General features: G+C 39.2%; 1 protein-coding gene across 1 annotated transcript in view; it reads right to left on the reverse strand.

The window, feature by feature from the left end:
* Positions 1–599: 599 nt before the first annotated feature.
* Positions 600–24,429, reverse strand: part of LOC122798137 (dual 3',5'-cyclic-AMP and -GMP phosphodiesterase 11A-like) — a 757,362-nt gene continuing 733,532 nt past the window's right edge. The window contains exons 18-20 of the mRNA XM_044066848.1: positions 16,884–16,958; positions 2,312–2,395; positions 600–1,078 (exon numbers count right to left, since the gene is read on the reverse strand). Of these exons, the coding sequence (XP_043922783.1) occupies positions 926–1,078; positions 2,312–2,395; positions 16,884–16,958 (312 nt within the window). The 3' untranslated portion in view covers positions 600–925. The remainder of the gene's footprint in view (positions 1,079–2,311; positions 2,396–16,883; positions 16,959–24,429) is intronic.

Here is a 24,429-nt window from a genome sequence, read left to right on the forward strand (position 1 = left end):
TGTCTGCAATTGAACAATCAGTCTTGCTTAATTCAAGCAAACAAAACAGGATTCAAATGTGCTTGCTGCTGAGCTAAAGACTGGCTCAGTGATGAGGAAATGACACTCCCCATCTACTATAATGATAACTCCTCTGTTTATTAATGACATAGACATCACACACACACACAATCACGCTTGCATACCAGGAGTTACAGACCGGCATTTGTAATAACATACCAGTACAAAATTGAATAATGGTGTGCATCTATGCGTGTAGTACTATGACTGAAAAACAGAAAAACAGAAGTTCAAAGCACCATTTTCCCATGTAAAAGCTGAAGCATGAATACTTTCTTTGTGACCATTGTAGTAGCAAAGTGACTTCACAAACGGAAACAAGGACTTGAATGTTCTTGTGGACACGAAGTGACATGACTAGGCTGGTTCTTCTTTGCAGTAAGTAATCTTGCTGGGTTGGGTGGTTCTCACTTCTTTAAAGATTTCGGGAATATGCTAGTCCCACAGGAGCATTCTATGTATAACAGATTACTTGCAGAACTCAGATACCACACAGACAGGATCAAAATTTCAGAAAAAAAAAATCACTGAGACAAATGTACACTTTCAGGATGAATGCTGCATCTAATCTTAACATGTTTTCACTGTTACTTCATAGTAACAACACTAGGAGAGTCTCAGTAGTCATAACAGGTAATAAGTAAGGAAAACAAACAAAAATGGCCATGAAAAAGTATTTCCAGGGAATAAAAAAATATTCATAATATTCTACTGGTTACTAGTAATGTCTCAATGTGTGCTGTGATGCCAGGATATTTAACTCTTGGACACAGTTTTACTTGAGCTGGTTGTTTAATAGGCATCCCACAGCAGCAGAAATCATTATTTTTTCATATAAAGCAGACATGGATGTTTTAGCATGAATTCATTCTAGCACTTCAACATCCAGGCTAGAGTGAGAACTTTCCCTGGAGCACTGGGACAACTGATTAGACATACAAAGTTCTTCCCATTTTGATCTATTTCCATTTATACCATCTAGCATGGGCTGAAGATTTACATTCAGTTTCACCAAGGCCTACAGAAAAAAAAAAATAGAGGATGATTGCATTTTTAATAGCAATTTAAATCTACAATGTCATCTGAATTAAACAAAACATATTTAAATGCATTTCACATCTTTATTACTTGTTGAGATCTATGTTTATGTTTATCTACGTTTGAGATTTATGTTTAGTATGCATTTGCTGGTACACATGCAGTATACTGAATGTGCAAAAATCCTTTGGAAAACCACTATGAAGGACTTCAGCTCCCTAAAACTGCCCCTTCCCCCTCCCCACTACCCATATTTATGAAGTCACAATAATATACAGTATTTAGGTGCATGGATTAAAAATGCTCCTGCTATGGCAGCTAAGGATATGTGGGAAGAGACTAAACAAAAGATAATACAAAAATGAGAACTTGTTTATGGATATGAATAATAAGATACAAGCAGTGAAAATGTTTTTAGTCCCGTTAATTTTATATATGGATGAGGCCTACATTTAAAAACCAAAGGAAAAGTTGTGGGCAATAATTAATAAAGAGCTGAATGACTTTAGCTGGGGGGGGGGCTCTGTCTGGATCCCTTTTTTTTTGCGAATTGCTGCTTGTGGTGTTGCCACTGCACTGCAACTCAGTTTCCACCTTCACTGAACTGAGCAACATGTTTTTGAATCTGTCCCAAATTATTGTGGCTGAATGTTTGTAAGTTATACAGAAGAAGTAAAAATGTAAAGAATGAAATAGTTGTAAGAATAAAAAATAATAATAAAAAAAAGTTAAGTAATGGACATGTGGAAATAAGAGACTGCTGGATGATGCAGAAGATATCAAAAACTTTTAGGCAACTTTGAAAGGAAGTTTGGAATGACTGAGTTGGTGATAAGGTATTGTCAAGGATGTTATTGTCCATGCAAGAACCAAAGTCCACATGGCAACAAATAAATGAATAGAACAGCAGGGGAACTGAAAAAAGATTACAAAGTACTAACATGGAGTAGACATAAGGGTGTGTAAAAGTCACACTTTTAAAAAAATGTTACATTTGGTTAATCTACAATGTACTTTATTGTACAGCACAGAATGAACCACAGTTGTTTAATCTGTTTTCATTAATAAAAATGTGTTAGGAACAATACAGCAGTGAATATCATTCATGGAAAGCAATTAGGCACCTTGGGGGTACAATTTCAAAGACAGTTTCAGGCAATGATTTTTTTTTCTTATTGTGCATAAAAAGTGCAACTTTATAGCACTGTTATACCTCAAACAGCGGCTTACAAATTCCATCAATCCATTCCAGTTGTAGCCTGGGCAATTCATCCTTCCTGTTTCTGTCGAATATGGCCTACAAGGAAACAATAAAAGAAAACATTATACCAAGGTAGGCATATTAAAGTAACTAAGAAGGGAAAGCACTGAACAACAATAATAAAAAAGCATAATGTCAGAACATGCATATTTAAACTAAGTAGAAATTAAGCAAAGAAACTGCAGTATTTTAGAAATGCTTTTGTGTGTCACTTTTAAAACTGTTGACTGATGACTTTGTTGTTGGCTGTGGGAGTGAAATATGTCCATTACTTTTGTGAGGCAAAAAAGAAGCAAAGAAAAACATAGTATGTTGTAACAATGGATGTCACAATTCATCTCCATCTACCTAAATACGCTAAAGTACCTACCCCTCCCAGAACTGTCAGAGTCAAATCATGTTGCTCACTCTGGCTTACCAAGTCGACCATGTCTCTCATCATAAACAGAGATTCAGCATGGAAACTCTGGCAAAAGACAAAACCCCCCCACACTTCCAAAAATACAGAGAACTTTGTAGCCTGGTCAAAAAACACATAATCATTGATAAAAAAGTATTATTTATTTATTTAAGTTTGATTACCAGGGAAGTCCACTGGGCCATAAAGAGCCCATTTTCAGTGGAGGCCCAGGGAGAAAAGCTCCAAATATTGCAAGTTACATATTATATGTTACAAAACAATAACAAAGATTTGTACAGAACAATTAAAACATTTACAGAAATATAATACATTATGTAATAAGTTTTTAGTGAGTTAACATTTAAACAGAAGGCTACTAGCCCTTTTGGAGGTTGGGTAAACTGAACATTTGCAGAAAAAGACATTTGTAAGTAAACATTAAACAAGTAGCTACTAGCCCTTTGCAGGTTAGGTGGACTATTTTGCATGGAGAGAGTACAAGAAAATTGGACTATGGAAAGTATAGTACATTAGATAGCAGAGAGAAAATCAGTCTCTGGTAGGGCGAGACTGTTTTAGGTTGAGATGAAGCAAGAGAACTGGTAAATGGTCATGATTTCAGTGCAGGGTAGAAAGAGATGGGGTGGAGAGGGGTTTATGTTGGAGTGTGACATGGGCATTCCCATTTGGTTGATAGATGAGAGAATAGCTGAGATTTGAAATTTATATGGTTTGGAAGGTTGTGAAGGTGGGTGGGGGGAGTTCCACTGCTTGGCTAAGGAGTAGGACAGTAGTAGGTGGCCAGGAGATCATGCTGGTTTGTGGACCTGAAGGAGATTTCGGTTTGTGGATCTGAGTTGGCGGTTGGGTATATAGGGTTTTAAGGATGTAGTGAGAGATGGGCAGTTTGTGGGTTTAAATATGAGCTTGTGGGCAATGGTGAGTTGTAGGTAACTGAGGTAGTTGGGGAGTTCAAGCCAAATGAGGGTGAGGAGGGAGTGGCAGCGGTGGGATAAGTTTTTTGAATTGGTTGCAAATTTGCAGATCTTGTGGTAGCAGAATTCAAGTTTGGATCGTAAGCTGAGGTGGAGATTTGTGAACAGGGGGGCACCATACATCAGAGAGGGGAGCAGGAAGTGGATGCCAGGGTTTGATTGGTAGAGGGCCTGAGGAAGCGGTTGTTTCTGTAGAGGAGACCTATCTTTTGGTGTTTTTTTGATTGCAGAGTGGATGTGGGTATCAAATTTTAGTTCATCATCAATGATGATGCCGAGAAGCTTGGTGGTGGGAATAATATCAAGGGGGGTGTTGTTCTGGCTCTGTAGGTGAATGAGGTTTTGTCAATAATTAGTTTGGTTTTATTTGCATTTAGAGCTAAGTGGTTGGACTGCATTCAGGTTTCAGTTGTGGAGAAGGCTAATTGGGTTTTTGCAAGGAGCTCAGAAGGTGAGAAGGCTGAGCAGATAATAGTCGAGTTGTCTGCATATTGCCAAAAAATAAAGAGCCAGGCACCAAAAGTCACCAATAAATCCAACAGTATAGTACCTAGAGTATGGAGACCACCACAAGATATAGTTTGTAGAATCAATTTATTACATAAATCACAAACTCAACGGACCATACAATATACACATAAACGCACTTGTACCATCAGCGTTTTTGTCTCCTAAATAAAGACTTCATCAGATGACTCACCATGTCATGTTTACCGTTTTTAAAAGAACCAATCAAAATAAGTTAGAGCACAATTAAATAATTAAAATACAAAATACCTTTCATCCATTTACCCCAGTGAGCTAAATATTATAAATTATAAAGCACCTAAACATTTATTATATCTCCTTTCAATATATTATAATAATTTATGAAACATTTGTTCTAAAACATGAATAACTATACCAAAATGCATTACCAAAATCTCTTACAAAAATTAAAAACTTGGTTAAAATATTCATTAAAATGTTAGTGAAGAAATACATTAAAAATAATACTCTGGCATCCTCTAGTGGTCATTATAGGGAATAACTTGTCAAGCACAGCTTATAACTTAGCAGATCTCAATTTTAGCAATGGAACTATGGATATAGTTTAAACCAGGGGAATTTGCTGCTTCCAAAGTGATTTGTCCCCAGAGTTCTCTGAATTCAAATTTCTCCTCCCATAGTCCACCCCTAATTTCCTTTGTCACTTGTTCCAAAAAAAAAGTGTAATCTGCTTTCTTGCATACCTTGGTATGCTTATATAAAGCATTTGCTTCCTTTTTACTCAAAATATCATATTTGTGTTCATAGATCCTTCTCCTTAGCCTACATTCTGTTTTCCAATATAGAAGGATCTACATTCTCCACACACTGCAAGGTATATTATCCCCATTGACTCATAATTAAAATAACCCGAGCCTGTGACCCATCTATTTCTGCTCTCAATGAAAATCCTGTCTGTGTTCATTATATTTCCACATTGAGAACAATGGCCACACTTATATGTCCCAATCCTCCTTCTATTCCCTATAATGTTCTTACCCTCATTTTCTAACATATTCTTCAGACTTTGCGAGTTCTTATATACAACTTTTAAGGGGTCTTTAGGTAACTTCCAAATCTGAAATAGTTACAAATCTATCCCATTCAGAATTTATTATTCTCTTTGTGAGGCCATTTAGGGCATTATATTCCAGCACTAAAGCTTCTCCATAATTACACTCTTGACCAAATACTGTATTATTTTGTCCCTATCCATTTTGTTCTATAATAGGTTTAAAATTACCTTGTCTACCAGCATTGATTTCTGCCCTAACCCCCTTGACTAAATCTGTCGGGTGGCTCCTTTCCAAAACAAATCCCTCCAATACTTCACATTCTTTCTGGAAATCCTCATTCGAAGAGGTCATTCGGCTCCCTCTAAAATATTGACCCTTTACTATATTCTTTTTAAAATGTGGGGGATGGGCACTATCATAGTGAAGGAAAGAGTTACAAAAAGTAGGCTTTCTAAAAATTTTAGATTCAAACCTACCATTAGATTTGTAAAGCTCCACATCCAAATATTGCTACCGCTCGTTTGAAACAGTATATGTAAAATCAAAAAAATTGGTTGTACTTTTCATATAGCCCATGAATTCATCACATTTTTCTCTGGACCCCTTCCATAAAATCACTGTGTCATCTAAAAATCTCTTATAGAGGGTCCAGTATACTGCATATTCAGAATTTAATATATACTTCTCCTCCCATTTTGCTAATACGAGGTTGGCGTAAGTTGGGGCGCAGGTCACACCCATCACCACACCTTGTACTTGCCAATAAAATTCACCTTTAAAAAATATAAAATTATATTTTAAAACTAGTTCCATTAATCCTACACATACTAACTTCTCATTATGACTCAAACCGACATGCTCAAAAATGATTTCCTCAAACATTTTCATACCTTCTTGGTGAGGAATACTTGAAAATAAATCAATCACATCTATGGTAATAAATATTAAATACTCTTGAAACAGTTCATGCATTATTTCCCTCAAAAAGTCCCACAAATCTTTTAAAATAGCTTTCCTTTTAACCCATACATGCTTAAGTTTATTGTCAACATATTTTGCTAAAGGAAGGGTCTTTGACCCCTCTGCAGATACTATCGGCCTCAGGGTTGGGTTCTTTTCATCCTTGTGGATCTTAGGTATCCCAAATATGGATGGTGCCCTTGGTTTCTCCACTTTTAAAAACCTTAAAATTTTTTCATCAATTAAACCTTCAATAAACATATCCTCTAGCATAACATCAATCCTTTTATAAGCAACATTTACCTCATTTTTGACACACTAGCATATTAAACTTCACCCATTAAAATTTGGTTAATTTCCCCCTCATATATTATATTATCCATTATAACTATTCCTCGCCCTTATCAGGTTTCATGACCTGAATTTCAGGATTAGGTTTTAGTTCCACTGACACTGTTGTTAATCAAATTTGGCCTATATCTAACATTACTAAATTCCCTTCTTAACTCTTTTTCAACAACTTTTTCGAAGTTTTTTAACTGGGGGTGTAGTGGGGGGTTGTACATACTCTTTTGCCTCAACCCCACGTTAGTCTCCATGGAACTTGGGAGTAAAATCAAACCCAGATTAACTTTTCTAATAAACATTTGTATATTCATTAATGTCTTAGTGAGGTCACCCTTCTTTTGAGGAATAAATTTTAAACCCTTAGATAGTAAACTGAAATGTTCTTTAACAAGTATTACCTTACTAAAATTTTAGATACAAAAACCATCCAGTACATATTTATAATCATCCACATCAATTTCACTAAGGTTGGTTTGGGTATGGGGTATACCATCATTTCTTAGTATCCCCCACCCCCAGTAAAAATGTTGTTGCTGATAACCCATTTTTTCCTTTAATCTTTCTGATCTACGTAATGGCAGGTAAAAAAAAAGCAAACCTCATCACCTTTTTATTTGTCTAATAAAGGCACACAAAACAAGAATGCGAATGAAAAGCATAAGGCAGCATGCTGCACCTGACACAGGACAGCTTCCTCCCAAATGCCTGACCTTGCATCCATTGTTCTCCCTATTACATCATCATCAACTGCCCACTTTTCACATTCCTCACTCTCCTCAGTTTTAAGCTTCAAATAACAATCATTTAGGGTGGATATCATTAGGTCTTTGGCATGCATATATGAATGCAAAGTAAAAGGAAGTTTGTTAAAAGAAAGGCTCCTCTACTGTTACAAGTAGTCGGCTTACATATCTAAAGCATAAGTAGTTATACTAAAGAACCAGTTAGAGATACTCAGTGTAGTCTTATGGCCTATGTACAGTGACTGGTACAACATAATGCATGTTGCTTCAAAGATTATATATATTTTATTGCTTAAAAAGCAAAGTATTATATATGATTGTATAACTTTATGCACCATGCATCATACATATCATTTGTATGTCATATGGAAAAATGATTTGCATACCATACAGAGTATAGGCATTCCAGAGAATTCATTTGGAATATAAGCTTCATGGAGATTAGATAACATCTGCTGTGTCCATAACAAGGAGAATTATGGAGGATTGCAAACAGAGAGTAAACACAGGCATGGTTTGCAGACATTGCTTTACAAAACTTGGGGGAGATAACCTCGTAATAGCAGAGGAAATATATATACTGGAAAAGGGTTACAGAGAAAGTGGACTCTTAAATAAGGGCTGGAGGAGAAGTAATGTAGCAGGTGTTAGCAGCAAAGGCCTGTTATGAGCCACACATAGCCATACCCCATAACATTCATTTTTCAGGTCATATGAACCTAAGTGTTCAAAAAGGGGCTTCTGCAAATTTTTTATTAATCGGGCATTACAAAGGACAGAAATGGATACTGCAAAACTTGTGATTGGCTTTCAAACATTTTTAAGAATGAAGCTATAGCCAATGTGTACCTGGCTATGAAGCATGTCCGACAGTAATGAGTCAGAGGATGCCATGTATACCAGACACAGGTCATCTCTTAGCACTCTGTGAGATACTGAATATAGCGATAGGGCTTTTAGGTGTCCATATAAGACATATTGTTTAAGCCTTATATCCTGTTTTTGTAAGGTATCTCTGTGGTTGTTCCAATTGTTGCATGTACTAGAACAGATATATGCCAAATGGGGCATTATACTGAAATATTTGCCTAATAAGAGCCAAGTAAAGGGGGATAATGACATCCTTGGACCAAGAAACAATCCCACTGCTTATGCAATATAGAAGGGCTTTCTTACCACAGTCTGCATGAGTTCCCAAATCCCAAGCTATAGGGTCAACGTTTGGGGGTCTATTGTCAATGTGGGAGTTTCCCAGAGTAGGCAACTTCCCAAAGGATATAATAATACATTTTTTGGCATTTAGCTTTAGTCCATGCATCTGGCACCAGTTACTTGTTGGGGACAAGCCATCCTGTAGGATGGCTGAATCTTTTGGAGATTTGATAATTGCTGTCATCTACAAACTTAGTTAGCCATAGCCGTTTGGTATTTACTTATACTTTTGAGAAGTAGATGCCAAACAGAAGAGGCACTAGCACCAAATCCTAGGGTACTCCACTGGTGACTGGTCTTTTTATGGAGGTAGCTTCCCTTATTTTAATTACCTGCATCTTATGTCTGAGCCAGATGGCAATCCAGTGGGTGGTGTAGGAGTTTATTCCTAGTTTATTAAGCTTCTGTACTATGTCTGAGTGGGACATTGTGTCAAAGGCTTTGGCCAGGTTGAGTTAGACAGTGTGTACTGTTTTACTTTCATCCGTTGCTTTGGTGACCTTTTCAAAAAAGCCCCCCAGACTGAGTAAGCATGACCTGCCTTTGACAAAACCAAACTGAAATGGGTCCAGTGTTTGGAGTTTCCCTGTTGTTGTTCTCCATTCACTTGATACAAACCCATATAGAGGCTGAGGGTGAGCAGTGTTGTTACTGGTGTGCCTAAATCATGTTTCATGCTGTTCACAATGCATCCTGGAATATTGTCAGGACTCATCAGCAAAGTATTGTTAGTTTTTGGTAGCACTTTCAGGACCTGGTCTTGTGTGATAGTCAGTTTCACGTATTTCCTGTGAGATAGATGAGAGGGAGAGAGGGGTACATTTTGAGCTGAATTTACTGGCTAGTAGGCTATCTATATCTTCAGCTTCAGTGTAGGTAATATTGTTTACAACCAACTCAATACATTGCTGCATTGTGCTTCTGAGTTTACAAACATACCTAAAATTCCTTGTGATTGCTCTTTGGCGAGTTGCTATTTTTGCTTCAGACTTGGCTTTGGAAGATGTAAGTAAGCACCTGAGTGCTTGTTTAATTTAACAATGAGGGGTATATCATTGTGGGAATTACTCTTCTTACTATTAGCCAAAATTATCTTCCTTTTATTATAAAGCTTGTTGATATTTAAGTTCCACAGAGACGGGTTGTTTATATGGTTTGCCCTGTACTTATTCCTGCCACATACACCTGCATCTATGCAGTTGTTTATATGCTGATATAGTTTAGAGGCGAATGTCTCCAAATATTTATTAGATTTAATTGTGATTGGTGAGATCTCAAGCTTGCCAAAGTACAGTTAGGAACAGGTAGTTTCTCTCGGAGAAATTCCTAAAGGTTCCAGGGGCAGAAGTAGTCATTGGTTTCAGTTTTATTTGAAAGGAAACAGCTTTATGGTCAGAGCTAACAAATGATGATATGAAAGTGATGCTGCGAGATCCCCCAATATTAGTAAGGACAAGGTCTAAGATGTTGTTCCCCCACTGGGTACTCTTACAAATTGTTCCAGGACATTTGTATTAACAAACTCTAGGAATCTCTGTGCTTGTGCTAGTGATGGTACAAGTTTTACAGACTACAGCTGAATAGTTTAAATCACCAAGAAAAATGACATCATATTTAATACTGAGTGATGCCAGTTCTTGTAGATTGGTACTGTAGCTTTCTTGGGTCATAGAGGGAGCTCTATCACTAGCCAATATGTTAGGGGACCTTTCCAACGGTGACAGGGACATGAAGAAGCTCTAGTGCATCCTGTTGCCTTATCAGCTTTGATGTGAGTCTCTTTTGAATGCAGATAGAATATGAAGATAGAGGCACCTCCAACTTTATTCCCCTCCTGTAAAGCAACTTATCAAAAAGTGTCGAAGGCATTATAGCCCAGCACAGCCAAGTACTCTCCCCCACTTTGAACTATCTTTCAGTCATTACACAGACATCTACATCCTCCAGGGTGAGGAGGGCTTGTAGTGAATGGAGTTTCTTGTTTGGGCTCCTATAACTGATCAGTAACACCTTCATAGTTTCCTTTGCTTGTTTCATTATGTTGATAAGTATAACTTGTTGGCATTGCATAAAAAGGTACTATGGAGGTGGATAATGTATTTGCCAGTAATGAAAAAATCTAGAGAGGACATGTACAGGCCACTGGTGAAGCAGTATAGTCTGTCAATTATATCCCTTCAGGTTGACAAATACTGGACCTCCTTTAAATGACACTAAAAACTAAGCCAATCATTAAAGTCATCCTTGGAGAAAGTAGAATGCTGCTCAATGCTATGCACATAACTGCCTGGGACACATAGTCTGACAGCACCATCATGTATATTTTGCATAGTCCAAAGAGATATGTCTGAAGTCACTGACACTCCTATGTACTATGACACGTCCTTGTTGTTCAAGGACTTGAGTGTGTGTGATCTGATGGATCCTGGCACCAGACAAGCAACTAACCATCACTCTTTTCTTGACCAACCAGGTAAGAGGTACAGCTGTATATTTTACAATGGAGTCAGTCATAAGTAGAATGTTTTATTTGGTCAATACCTGCCTCAGCACCCATGACTGTGGGACTCCTTGTGCTATATATGGTGGTAGGCATAACAAGCCAAGAGTGTTGCTGAGGGTGCTTTGTGCCTGTGTTGTATGTTGGAGGTCTTTGAGGTTTAGTCAGGTTAATCTTTAGAGCCTCAGCATATGAAATATTACGTATAGTGTAATGGTCATGGTGTGGTGTGTTGTGTGTAGTGTGTGGTGTGCTGTGTGTAGTGTATGGTGTGTGGTGTACTGTGTGTAGTGTATGGTGTGTGGTGTACTGTGTGTAGTATGTGGTGTGTGATGTACTGTGTATAGTGTGTGGTGTGTGATGTACTGTGTATAGTGTGTGGTGTGGAGTGTGTGGTGTGTAGTGTGTGGTGTGTGTGTGTAGTGTGTGGTGTACTGTGTGTGGTGTACTGTGTGTAGTGTGTGGTGTGTAGTGTGTGGTGTACTGTGTGTAGTGTGTGGTGTACTGTGTGTAGTGTGTGGTGCATGGTGTACTGCTGGTGATCCTGTTATCTGAACTGTCTGTGTGTGAGATTTTTGCCTCCATTGCCATTATATAGTTACATCTCTCACACACTATTATACTGTGTGAGTAGTTCTTTCATGCGGAAAGACCATGAAAGTGAACTAGCTGTACTGGAACTGAATCATATTAAAATGTGTGTAAATAACAGTTTAAAAGTAAAAGTAAAATAAACTACATTGTACTTCCCTTTTAACTAAAATGTAATATATGAAAGGAAATGTCTAAATGATATATAACTGAATAAGTCACTGTGCAAATGCATTATTGCTTAAAATGAAACTAAGCCTTGCACAGACATGTGAACTGTTACAAAGTTTGCTGCCTGAGGAAATCACATGGTAATGATGTTCATGATGCCTTACTTCCTGGTACCCCCCACCTCTCCCCCAGTACACTGAAATTCACATTAATCTCACAATAAATCATGTTTCGGGACTTATAAATTGAAGGACTGACTGTTAATTAAAATGTTACCAGAGTTAACTACTTTGCCTGCCAGGGCATACCTTTGGAGTCAAGTCAAGTTACATTATACAACCTGTAAGGGCACTGAAAATTCTATTTTGGACTTAAAGATAATGTGCAAAAGTGTTTATGTTACCATTTCTTTTTGCTGTAATTGTGAACTCATAATGTAAAGTGGGCTTACTGATTCTAAAAGATGTAGCCTTTTATTTAGTTACTTGCATGGAACCTTATTTATTTAAGTTTATTAAATCTAGTCCCAGTGAGGTAACTAAATTAATAAATAAATATTTTAGAATGAGAAAGCCCACTTTAAATACTGATAGTGTAACTATAACAAAAAGAAATGGAAAACAATTCTTTATCTTTTACACTCCTCTGTCCACCAATTAGCAAACCTCATCAATCATACACATACCCATTTATTTCATGTTTTTTTCTGGGTATGTGAGCATATTGTGGCACTAAGTGGTTTATTAACATTTAACTTCGGCACTGGTGCATTATTGGAGGGAAAAGGTCTTAATGTGGCTTGATGATGGAGCAGTAATACTGCCAAGTCAGATGAGTGTCTTGTGGACCCACAGGCCAGACTGAACAGACTGAATAAATAGAATTTGATAATTTGCAATGGACAGGTGGGCATATGCTAGCACTAGACTAGTTTATAGATTTTTTAAAAAAGAAAATTGAGTGAGTGTGTGTGTGTTTTTTATATACAGATGTAGCTATAAGTATATATCAAAGATCAAGGTCAAAATGTATACATTTTTCCAGAAAGAAAGCAAACCAAATATGAAGTATGTATTGCTACATTATCAACTTGTTTTTTTAACTTTTTGGTAATTATAAACTGGACTGGGCATTTTATTTTCAGCTTTCTGACATTTTGCATAATGAAACATATTTGGAGATAATATTTGGTCATGAAATAGATGGTGACTTGGGTATGATAAACAGCAGATGCTTACTTTTAATGCATAATTACTAAATATAGGCAATCTTGTAGCAATATCAATTACTCTGCAGGAAAAAATAATAATATTAAACATAACAGCAAAAAGATGATGTCTTCTGCACAACAAGAGCACTTCCTGCACTCAGTCTGTACCAGAGCAGTTGTTAACCCATTTGGAAGATGGAAAATTAAAGAAAATGTTTACAGAAAATGTTGATATATTTACTTACATTTAGTATTTTATTTGCACATATAACTGGTAAAGTGATTGGTCTGGTAATGTGTGAGTGTGTGTATTTGGAATTTCTTATAGGATTCCAAAATAATGCCAGTTCTTTGAGCTCATAGCTGTCTCAGAGGGGAAAACATTATGAATACTCTTTGTATTACACATCACATGCACTTAGATGAGTGCGCAAATGTCAAACAGCTCTGAAAGGTATCATTTAATATAGAATAACATTTTGCAAAAAGGATGCACATGGCTGTAGTGAATACATATTTTAACAAGAGGGAGGAGCATAGGGTGACATACAAGAGTAGAGGGAGATGCACACAGGTGGATTATATCCTATGCAGGAGGGCCAGTTTGAAGGAGATTGGTGACTGTAAAGTGGTGACGAGGGAAAGTGTAGTTAGGCAGCATAGAATGGTGGTGTGTAGAATGACATTGATAATCAAGAAGAGGAGGAGGAGTGTGAAGGCAGCACCAAGGATCAAATGGTGGAAATTGAAAAAGGGTGATTGTGAGGTGGAGTTCAGGGAAGAGTTAAGACAGGCACTGGGTGGAAGTGAAGTGTGACTGAATAGCTGGGTAATTACAGCAGAGCTAGTAAGGGAGACTGCTAGAAAGGTGCTTGGTGTGACATCTGGACAGAGGAAGGACGACAAGGAGACATGGTGGTGGAATGAGAAAGTACAGGATAGTATACGTAGAAAGAGGTTGGCGAAGAAGAAGTGGGATTGTCAGAGAGATGAAGAAAGTAGACAGGAGTATAAGGAGATGAGGTGCATGGCAAAGAGAGGTGGCGAAGGCTAAGGATAAGGAGTATAGAGAGTTGTATGAAAGGTTGGACACTAAGGAGGGAGAAAAGGACCTGTACCGAATGGCTAGACAGAGGGACCGAGCTAGGAAAGATGTGCAGCAGGTAAGGGTGATAAAGGATAATGAGGGAAACATACTTACAAGCGAGGAGAGTGTGTTGAGATGGAAAGAGCACTTTGAGGGGTTGATGAATGAAGAGAATGAGAGGGAGAGAAGGTTGGATGATGTAGGGATAGTAAATCATGAAGTACAATGGATTAGCAAGGAGGAAGTAAGGATAGCTATGAAGAGGAGAAGAATGGAAAGGCTGTTGGTCCAGATGACATACCTGTGGAAGCATGGAGGTGTTTAGGTGAAATGGCAGTGGAGTTTTTAACCAAATTGTTTAATGAAATCTTGGAAAGTGAGAGGATGCCTGAGGAATGGAGAAAAAGTGTTTTGGTACGTATTTTTAAGAATAAGTGTGATGTGCAGCATGTAGTAACTACAGAAGGATAAAACTGGTCACAGCATGAAGTTATGGTAAAGAGTAGTGGAAGCTAGGTTAAGAAGGCAGGTAATGATTAGTGATCAGCAGTATGGTTTCATGCCAGGAAAGAGCACTACAGATGCAATGTTTGCTCTAAGAGTGTTGATGGAGAAATATAGAGGAGGTCAGAACGAGTTGCATTGTGTCTTTGTGGACATGGAGAAAGCATATGATAGGGTGCCTAGAGAGGAGTTGTGGCATTGTATGAGGAAGTTGGGAGTGGCAGAGAAGTATGTAAGAGTGGTACAGGATATGTACGAGGGTAGTGTGACAGAAATGAGGTCTGCAGTGGGAGTGACAGATGCGTTTAAGGTGGAGGTGGGATTACATCAAGGATCAGCTCTGAGCCCTTTCTTATTTGCACTGGTGATAGACAGGTTGACAGACGAGATCAGACAGGGGTCCCCGTGGACTATGATGTTTGCAGATGACATTGTGATCTGTAGTGAGAGTAGGGAACAGATTGAGGAAACCCTGGTGAGGTGGAGATATGCTCTAGAGAGAAGATGAATGAAGGTCAGCAGGACTAAGACAGAATATATGTGTGTGAATGAAAGGGAGGATAGAGGAATGGTGAGGATGCAGGGAGTAGAGTTGGCGAAGGTGGATGAGTTTAAATACTTGAGATCAACAGTTCAGAGTAATGGCGAGTGTGGAAGAGAGGTGAAGAAGAGAGTACAGGCAGGGTGGAATGGGTGGAGAAGAGTGTCAGGAGTGATTTGTGACAGACGAGTACCAGTAAGAGTGAAAGGGAAGGTCTACAAAAGGGTAGTGAGACCAGCTATGTTATATGAGTTGGAGACAGTGGCATTGACAAAAAGGCAGGAGTCAGAGCTGGATGTGGCAGAGTTAAAGATGTTAAGATTTGCACTGGGTGTGCTGAGGGTAGACAGGATTAGGAATAAGTATATTAGAGGGTCAGCCCAGGTTGGACAGTTTGTAGACAAAGCCAGAGAGGCAAGATTGCGTTGGTTTGGACATGTGCTAAGGAGGGATGCTGGGTATATTGGGAAAAGGATGCTAAGGATGAAGCTGCCAGGTAAGAGGAAAAGAGGAAGGCCTAAGCTAAAGTTTATGGATGTGGTGAGAGAGGACATGCAGGTGGTTGGTGTGACAGAGCAAGATGCAGAGGACAGGAAGAAATGGAAACAGGTGATCCGCTGTGGTGACCCCTAACCGGGAAAAGCCGAAAGAAGAAGAAGAAGTAGAAGTATATGCTTTAAATATTAAGGAATGTGAATCCAAAATATCATGCTTATTTTTTCATATCTGAGCCCCAGAAATAACAAGTTGGGAAAGGCAAGGGGCTGGGAGTTTTGGTGGGAGGGGTGAGGGTGTAAAGGTGGTGGGTGGAAGACAGGGGGTCCCATGGATTGAAAACAGCCAGGGCCCAGAATATACTTAATTTACCCCTGACTCTTGGTAAAAATTCACTGGAAAGCAGTGGGCACAATAAGAAGCCAGTGAAATCCTGTGGATTCATTGATTATAACTCTGATATATAGCTGTACAGTTCTAAACTTATTTGGGTGTGACAAATACTCAAGGCATCAGTGCACATTTGCAGTATACCTACAAGGTAAACTGCCATTTGTATGTTATCTAGAAGCAATGATGGAATTCAAAGCCCATAGTGATGTTTTTTCACACAAGTATTGATGGCATAATGTAGAGAAGTTAATGCCTGTAGCCCCTGTCCAATACAGGTTATACAAGCAATAACCCTTATTCTGTTCTGGGTGAATAGTAAGGTATAAAAACAATGAAAAAGGACAGACCGATATTCATACACTTCACACCTATAAGTTAGTACTCCTATTAGTGTGAAGCTTTTTCAATTTCTCAAAAAGATTCTTCATTACAACCATTAAAAGCAACTAGCAACTGTTTAATCAAATAAATAAATAAATAACTAAAATAAATAATAGGAACACTAAGCTATTTCCTGCTGTACAAAAAAGGCTTCCAGTATACCAATTCCTCCACTGAATTTTTACAGCAGCAGCCAGGCAACTAAGAAAAAAACAATCTATTCTCTCACTTTAGGCTGACAGTTTACTGTAGTCTCTCTTTCTTAAATTTCATTCTCAAGACCAGTACAAAACAGAATCCCTCTACAATAGAGTTACTTAGTTTACTGCAGTTTTATGGCCACTATTATGCAAACAAGCAAGCAAGAAAACAAACAAATAAGTAAACCAATAAATAAACGATAAACAGATAAATACATACATTTCTCTAAAGACTAGTTTAATACTCACAGCTGGAGTCAGCTTCAATTCCAAGCGTTCTCTGTCTCCTTGTTCAAAGAATTCACTTGTGACTAACTCAGCTACCTATCAGAGAAGACAAAGTTTACAAAAATAAATGAACAACAGGCTAGTACACACACTGAAGAAATGGAAACATTACTGAAAGGCATTTTTGTCATATTAATAATGCCTAGGATGGTGGCTATTTGGGCCATACACCAGAACAGTGGCATAGTTGTTTGCGGTGTTGCCTCATAGCACTTGGTTTCCAGCTTGTTTCTTAGCTTGAGATACCTTCTTTGAGAAGCCTGCATATTCTTTCCACCCCCAGATTTGTTTTTGTGAGGTGCTGTGGTTTCCTTAAATATCTCAAAGACATGTCTTAGGTGAACTGATAATCCTCCAAACTGCCTGTAGGTATGAGACCATGCCATGTGTCAGTGACTGAGAGAGTATGTGTGTGTGTGTGTGTGTGTGTGTGTGTATGTGTGTGCGCATTGTGTGTGTGTGTGTGTGTGTGTGTGTGTGTGTGTGTGTGTGTGTGTGTGTGTGTGTGTGTGTGTCCTGTGATGGGTTGATGCTCTGTTCAGGATTAGCTCACATCCTTACATTCACTGAACACTGAGATAGGCACCAGCTGCCCTGTGATCCCAAACCTAAATGGTTTATTTTAGAATGAATGAATCAATTAGAATAATGCTAAGTAGTACAAAAGTCTGGCAAAGGCAGGAATCATTATAGCTGTCAAAAGATCATTCAGAACCCTTACAACATACTTCAAAAGAATAATCTTTCATTGAGAAAATTCTACTGAACATATAACATAATATAACATAACAAAAAAACAATCCTTCTTCCTGTGCAGCAACAAACTGCTGCCAGAATAAAATGTGTGACAAATTTGGTTTACTACCATATGGTTGACTGAATGTCCGAAAGGAGTGCAGCAACATCCCACATTTGTGAATGCAGATGTTGCAAATCGCAAACTCCCATCCCCTTTTTGACCCATGTTAGCACTCATTTCTGGATGTAGAGCGGTCGGAAATGTCGTATTTGGAGTTCTTGCGACATTCCGACCATTCGGCATGCCAGGATTCGCTAATTACATTCAGACATATACAAGTTCGAGCATTGTGAGCTCGACCATATGGTGGTAAACTGACAAATTCATCTCTACATCTTAGTATAGTTACACATAACTAGTATGCCACCTTTTCTTTTGTGGTGGTGCTTGAAAGAGGATGCAAGAATAATGTTCCACTATTTTATCCATGTACATACATTATTGTCTGTCTGCTTTTGAGGAGATATGGTACTTCTGCAGTTAGTTGTACTCAATAAGAATTTACAGTCCGATAGTGTAACAAAACAGTTTTGCACAGCTTACACAGCAATAAATCTAGACTTTATTAGAAAGCTCAAAATATCATTCTGCAGTCTAATAGCTTGACAGGGATTTCTGCGGTGGTGCAGCAGTTAGCGTTGCCACCTCACAGCAAGAGGTTCTCGGTTCAATCCTCAGCTGGGGTGCCTTTTGTGCTGAGTCTGAATGTCCTCCCTGTGGTCGCGTGGGTTTCCTCCGGGTGCTCTGGTTTCTTCCCACATCTTAAAGACATGTTGTAGGTGGACTGGACACTTTAAACTGGCCCTAGGTGTGAGTGCGTATGTGTGTGTGCCTTCTGTGGAAGGTTGGGTGCTGGGCTTGCAACTCGACACCGTAAAACTCCACTGCCAATCATGAGCGAACAAGGTGGCCCGCTGTGGCGACCCCTAACCAGGAAAAGCCAATAGAAGAAGAAGTCTAATAACTTGACAGAAAAGTCAAAAAACATTAAATGTCTCAAAATATTTAGCAAGTACCTCAAAATGGCAGTACAGCACTGCACACTTATACACTTCCGTAGTGCAATGCTGCGTAGCAGTAGTTACCATTGGTGGTTATAGACACAAACATTTTGCTAGTTTAATCTTCCCTTAGCACTTTGCTTGTGGTCCTCCAAAGGTTTTTTCTGGCCCTGCTGTACTGCCAGGTTTAACACTATGCCTAGCCTCAGAGGTACCAACACACCTCTCACCCTCTAGTCATTCCTAAGTGTGACCCCTTTTCCTGACCATGTAAATTTGCCTAACACTATGGACGGACAATTTCCCACAGTTTCTACAGACAGCCTGGTCGACATGGGCATCCTGAGGCAGTGTAGCTCCTAGTCCACACAAACTTAGCATATGAGAGATGCAACTATATTAAGAACCTTGACTCCATGCTCTCTCACACACCAGTCAGTACATATGACAATGAGAAGGTTGTCAGCATGCACACTTCACCTCCTACTCCACCCAAATCCACATCATACCAATCTACATATGTGGAGGTCCTCACCAGAAACACACCTAAACACTAGAGACCTCCCAAACACAAACACGCTACACATAACACTTCCTCTGCAGAAAGTAATACACATAATAGCTCATGCACCAGTCTCTCACCTGTCAAGCCCTTAATATGTTATTAGTCATAGGTGATTCCATTGTGAGACATGCAGATGTCCCTCTCACCAGGCTGCATAAGGAGAAGGTCGTGGTCAGGTGCCAGGATACACCATATCACACATGCACTGAAGTCTCTCAACAATGGGTATTGTTATGACTCCATCATAGTCCACGTTGGTGTGAATGACTTGAGATGTACCTCTCTGGACTATATGAAGAGAGACATGACTGAGCTCTCAGACTATGTGTCTCAGGCAGGTATATCCCTAGCCTTAAGCAGCATTTTACCTTCACCTAGGATGATGCCTCAATACAAACAGAAAATGACTGACTTCAATAATTGGCTTAGTTTCTGGTATCATTCTAAGGGGCTCCAGTATCTGTCAGCCTGGGATGACAAGATCAACTGACCTCAATGCTTTGCCAGAGATGGTCTTCACCTGTCACCCCTTAGATTTTGGCTACTGGCTAAGGCTCTTCCCACCCCCATAGTGCCTTTTTTTAGGCAGAGTCTCAAGGACAAAATTCCAGATGTAAAAACTCCATCTAAAAAGAGCCTCAGGGTTACACTGCTAAACACTAAGAGTCTTAACTTGAAACTGCACTCACTAGAAGCAGTCCTCACCTTGGAACATGCAGACATTTGTGCAGTCACAGAGACCTGGTTCAAGGCTGTGGAGAGCACCCCATCTATACCTGGTTACACCTCCTTCTGCATGTTCAGACCACAAACTGAAGGCATGAAAACTAAAGGAGGCAGTGTATCAATATTCATTAAATAAATACACCTCCAGATTGGTTAAACAGTATGAGTCCCTGGAGATAGTTCAGGTGCAATTAACTGTTTGTAGGACACCTATTCAAGTCATTGCCAGATATAGGACCCTTCCATGAGTCAGGACACCCACTCTGCCCATTTGGATCTACTCAAGTCTATCAAGCTACATTAAAAACACCATGCTTTTGGGCAACTTTAATTACCCATCCATTGACTGGGTAAATTACTCATGCTCAAACTAACTTGCCCAATGGTTCCTCTACTTCGTTAATTCAAATGCCCTGGACCAGCTGGTTGACACCCTCACAAGGGGTGCCAACATCCTGGATCTGGTGCTTAACAGTATGGGGGACCATTGTAGCACCCTCAGTTGAGGTCTTTCCTAGTGAGATCTGGACACAAATCAGTCTCATTTGAAGTAACTATCACACTTGACCCCCCACCCCCCACCCCAGGAGCAACCAAACTAAAAAACATCTCCAAAGCAGATTATAACCTCTTACAGGATGGTATAAATAGCTTCACTGCACCTTATCCCTCAGATGGAACTGGCAGCTATGCTGAGTTCAACACCAATGCTTTATACCAACACCTGTAAAAACTGCATTGACTCGGCTGTACCTGACAGGACCAAAACAAGCTCCTCAAGGAAGTGCACACCTGCCTGGTGGACAATTGCCATTAACAGGCTTTATAATAAAAGGAGGAAATTGCTGTTTAAGTGTAAGAGGGATAAGCCCCAAACTGGAAACACTCCCTCCACATTTAAACTAGCAAATAAGATTTCTTGTGAAGTCCTCCAAAGCAGACTATGAATCTAAATGAGCTTCCTCAAATAAGGACAACAATAAGGCGTTCTTTAATTACATCTGTAACCTAAAAAGAAAGGCCCAGATTTGTGCTGAACTGGTAGTTAATGATACCATATATACTGAGTTTGTGGACATAGTTAACCTGTTGGCCAACAGGTTCTGTGAAAACTTCACTCCCCTGTCCCTGCCACACATACCCCATGACATCCCTTATCACCTGTCCCGTACCTTGTATCTTTAAAGAGCAAATTGTAAACGACCTCTCTAAGGTCAAAAACACATCTATGGGACCTGATAACATCCCAGGCTGCATCCTACATGGGCTCCAATAAGAATTAGAAACACCACTGTGTACTCTTTTCAGTCATAGTCCAAGTACCTGCTTTGTCCCAGCTGAATGGAAAATGGCCACCATTATTCCCTTGTACAAATGTGGTGCTTCCACTGACCCCGGGAGCTATAGACCTATTAGCCTGACTAGCTTTATCTGCAAGGCCATGGAGCAAATCATCATGGATGTTATCAACAAAGTTGTAGGTAATCTCCAAACACTTGACCCTACTCAGCTGAGATTTGTCAAAGGGAGATCATGCCTGTTAAACCTGGTGGACTTCTTCGAGACAATCAACAATCTGTGCATACAGCCTACCTAGAGTTAGCCAAGGCTTTTGACATTATCCCCTACTCAGGCATCATTCACAAACTCACCCAGCTAGGTATCAACCCTTATATTGTTAGATGGGTCACTAACTGGCTCACTGATAGAACACATATGGTCAAAATCGGGGAATCCACCTCCACCAGCAGACCTGTAACCAGTGATGTTCCACAGGGATCAGTCCTGGGACCTCTACTGTTTCAAATCTATTTCTCTAAAGTACAAGCAAAAACTAAAGGTCTGTGGATGACAAAGTTTGCTGATGACTGCAAACTGGGAGCGGTCATAGAATCTCCAGATGATGTCAACATCCTACAAGAGGGTCTTACACAAACAAATGATTGGTGCCAAAGTTATGGACTTCAACTCAGTGCAAAAAAAATGTATCATCATCCCTTTCAGTAAGAGCGATGTTCCTGCTAACTACCACATCAAAAGCAACACCCTAAGTATGCACTCACTGGTGAGACACCTGGGCACACAGGTTGACAGCAATCTTACCATGCAATCTTACCATGTCTCCACAGTGGTAAGAAAGGCATTCTATATTGCTCATCTCATAAGTAAGGGCATTGCCTCCAGAAAAAAAGAAGTTATAACCTCCTTGTACCCTTCCCTCATCAGGCCAATAATTGAGTACAACGCCCCTTTTGGTATGTACCTTTCCAAGCACCTGCAGCAATTGGAGAGACCACAAAGGTTCATCACAAGGAAAATTCAAAGCCTTCAGCATCTGCCCTGTGTGGATTGTCTGAAATCACTTTCACTTTATTCTGTTCATACAGACTATTCAGAGACAATCTCTGCCTTCCATATAAGGCAATCACTGACCCTGCTTTATTGGAAATTCTGAATATCCAAAAGTCAAATGGTACATGGGTTACTCACTCTAAAGACCTTAACCTGATGTGTGACAATAATAGAACCTGCTGGAAGGACAGATTTGTCTCCCAGAAGTTACCACACCTTTGGAAGAGACTCCCACTTTATGTCAAACAGAGCACCTCACTGGCCCTCTTCAAACACATTCTGGAGGATTGATTGGGTAACCGTAAATTCACCCAGGGGTTCCATCTGTGTCCCCTCTTACACAGAGGCAATAGGTGCTGATTGTGGAAATAGGGATAGAACTTGACTAGGCTTGTAAGGGCCCTAGGGCCATTAGCCTAGTAACTTCCTATAATCCTATGATCCTATAACGTTCTGCGAAATGGAAGAAAATTGGGAGGGGGGAGCTTGTTTGAGCTAGATAGCAATATCAAATCTTTACACAACTCTGAAATAATGTACTGACCTAGACAGACTCATTCTGAAGACAGGCGATGCACCAGTTCTTTATTGTGCTATGAACATGCTACAGAAACTTTAAATTTAATGCAGCAAAATATCTGGATCAGCCATATATATTCAGAAAGCTTTGCACTTCATAAATAGTTTATCTTAGTGCATTTACAGTAAATAAAACAGCACAGTATCATTTCAAGATTTCATTTGTTATTTTCCAGCTAATAACTTCTGGAGAGAGTACCAGGCCATCAGTGAAAACCAAGCGCATTCTTCCTTTTTCCAGAAAATAAAGGTTTCAGCCTGTTGTAGCAAAGCTTTTTAATTGAATAGAAATTTAGCTTTTATAAGCAGAAAATCTGCACTGAGTGGCAGGAGACAAACCTGAAGAATGTCTGTGTTGAGTCACAAGAGGTGCAGGTAAATGTTCTTTTCTCTTTTCAGTCACAGCAGGCACAGGTACAGGTTTCTCAGCTGCAAATTCCACAGGTATATAAGGTGCCTCTGGTAGCAAATATGTGGGAACATCTGTACTGTTTAATGACATTTCCATCTACTCACAGTCCTTAAAGATGAACACCAATGACCAATGTAAAAAATGTTCTGAACAAATGACAATGATGCAAAAAATCATTTAGGGACTTAACTGTAGTTCCTCACATAGATTTTACTTTCAAGTCTAAAACATTTCATCTCTCTGTCTCTGAAAAAAATATGTGTTTGAATAAATTGTTTTCTTTAGATTTTTGTTTTAAATGTGGCACAAGTGAAACATAAGTTGCAGTCTTCATAGCACAAGTATTTCACAGTGAAACAGCATATTATTTTGTTTCTACAGCTCTGCCTTTCAGTTTCTTCATCCCTTTATTCAAGGTCTGTACAGTCCTCATTGCCAGGCCATTAGAAGGGCAGTGGAAAGTGTAGTTACATGCTAAATTTCATTCCTCTTCATAAAATTTTCAAATTCCACTCTGACAAATCAAGATAAATTCTCATACCGCAGCATTTCTGGAATATCATGCATGTTAAAACCTGCCTCAGAGTTTCAGCTGTTGTAAGCAAAGTAGCTGATATCTTGGCACAGAAATCCATCTTTGTTGAAAATGCATCTGCCAAAACTAGAAACTCTTTCCAAGATGGGCCAAGCCAGTCTATATGCACTCTTGACTATGACGTCTCACAGCACTCTTATGGCTATGCCATTATATTCAGAGGTGATTACTCTTTGATGGTCATTCACTACAGCTCCTCTTCCAGTTTTACATCCTTTTCCATGCTAGACAAACATACATATATTCTGCCTAAGCCTTTAATTCTGAGCTTTCCAGCGTAACTTTGATGCAACATTTTCAAAAGTATAAAATGTCCTTGAGGAGTAACTATGACTCTAGACCCTCTCAGTACTTCTCCATCTCTGGTACTTAATGCTAGTGTTCTGGTATGGCATAATCTTTGGTGCAATTGTTTTATTGTTCTATTTGAAAGCATATTCATGAATTTGTATCAAAAGTATATACTTGTCAGTTGAAC

Source organism: Protopterus annectens, chromosome 3.part1 (genome assembly GCF_019279795.1).
Source record: "Protopterus annectens isolate FY-2018-M chromosome 3.part1, PAN1.0, whole genome shotgun sequence".
NCBI classification, from domain to species: Eukaryota; Metazoa; Chordata; order Ceratodontiformes; family Protopteridae; genus Protopterus; species Protopterus annectens.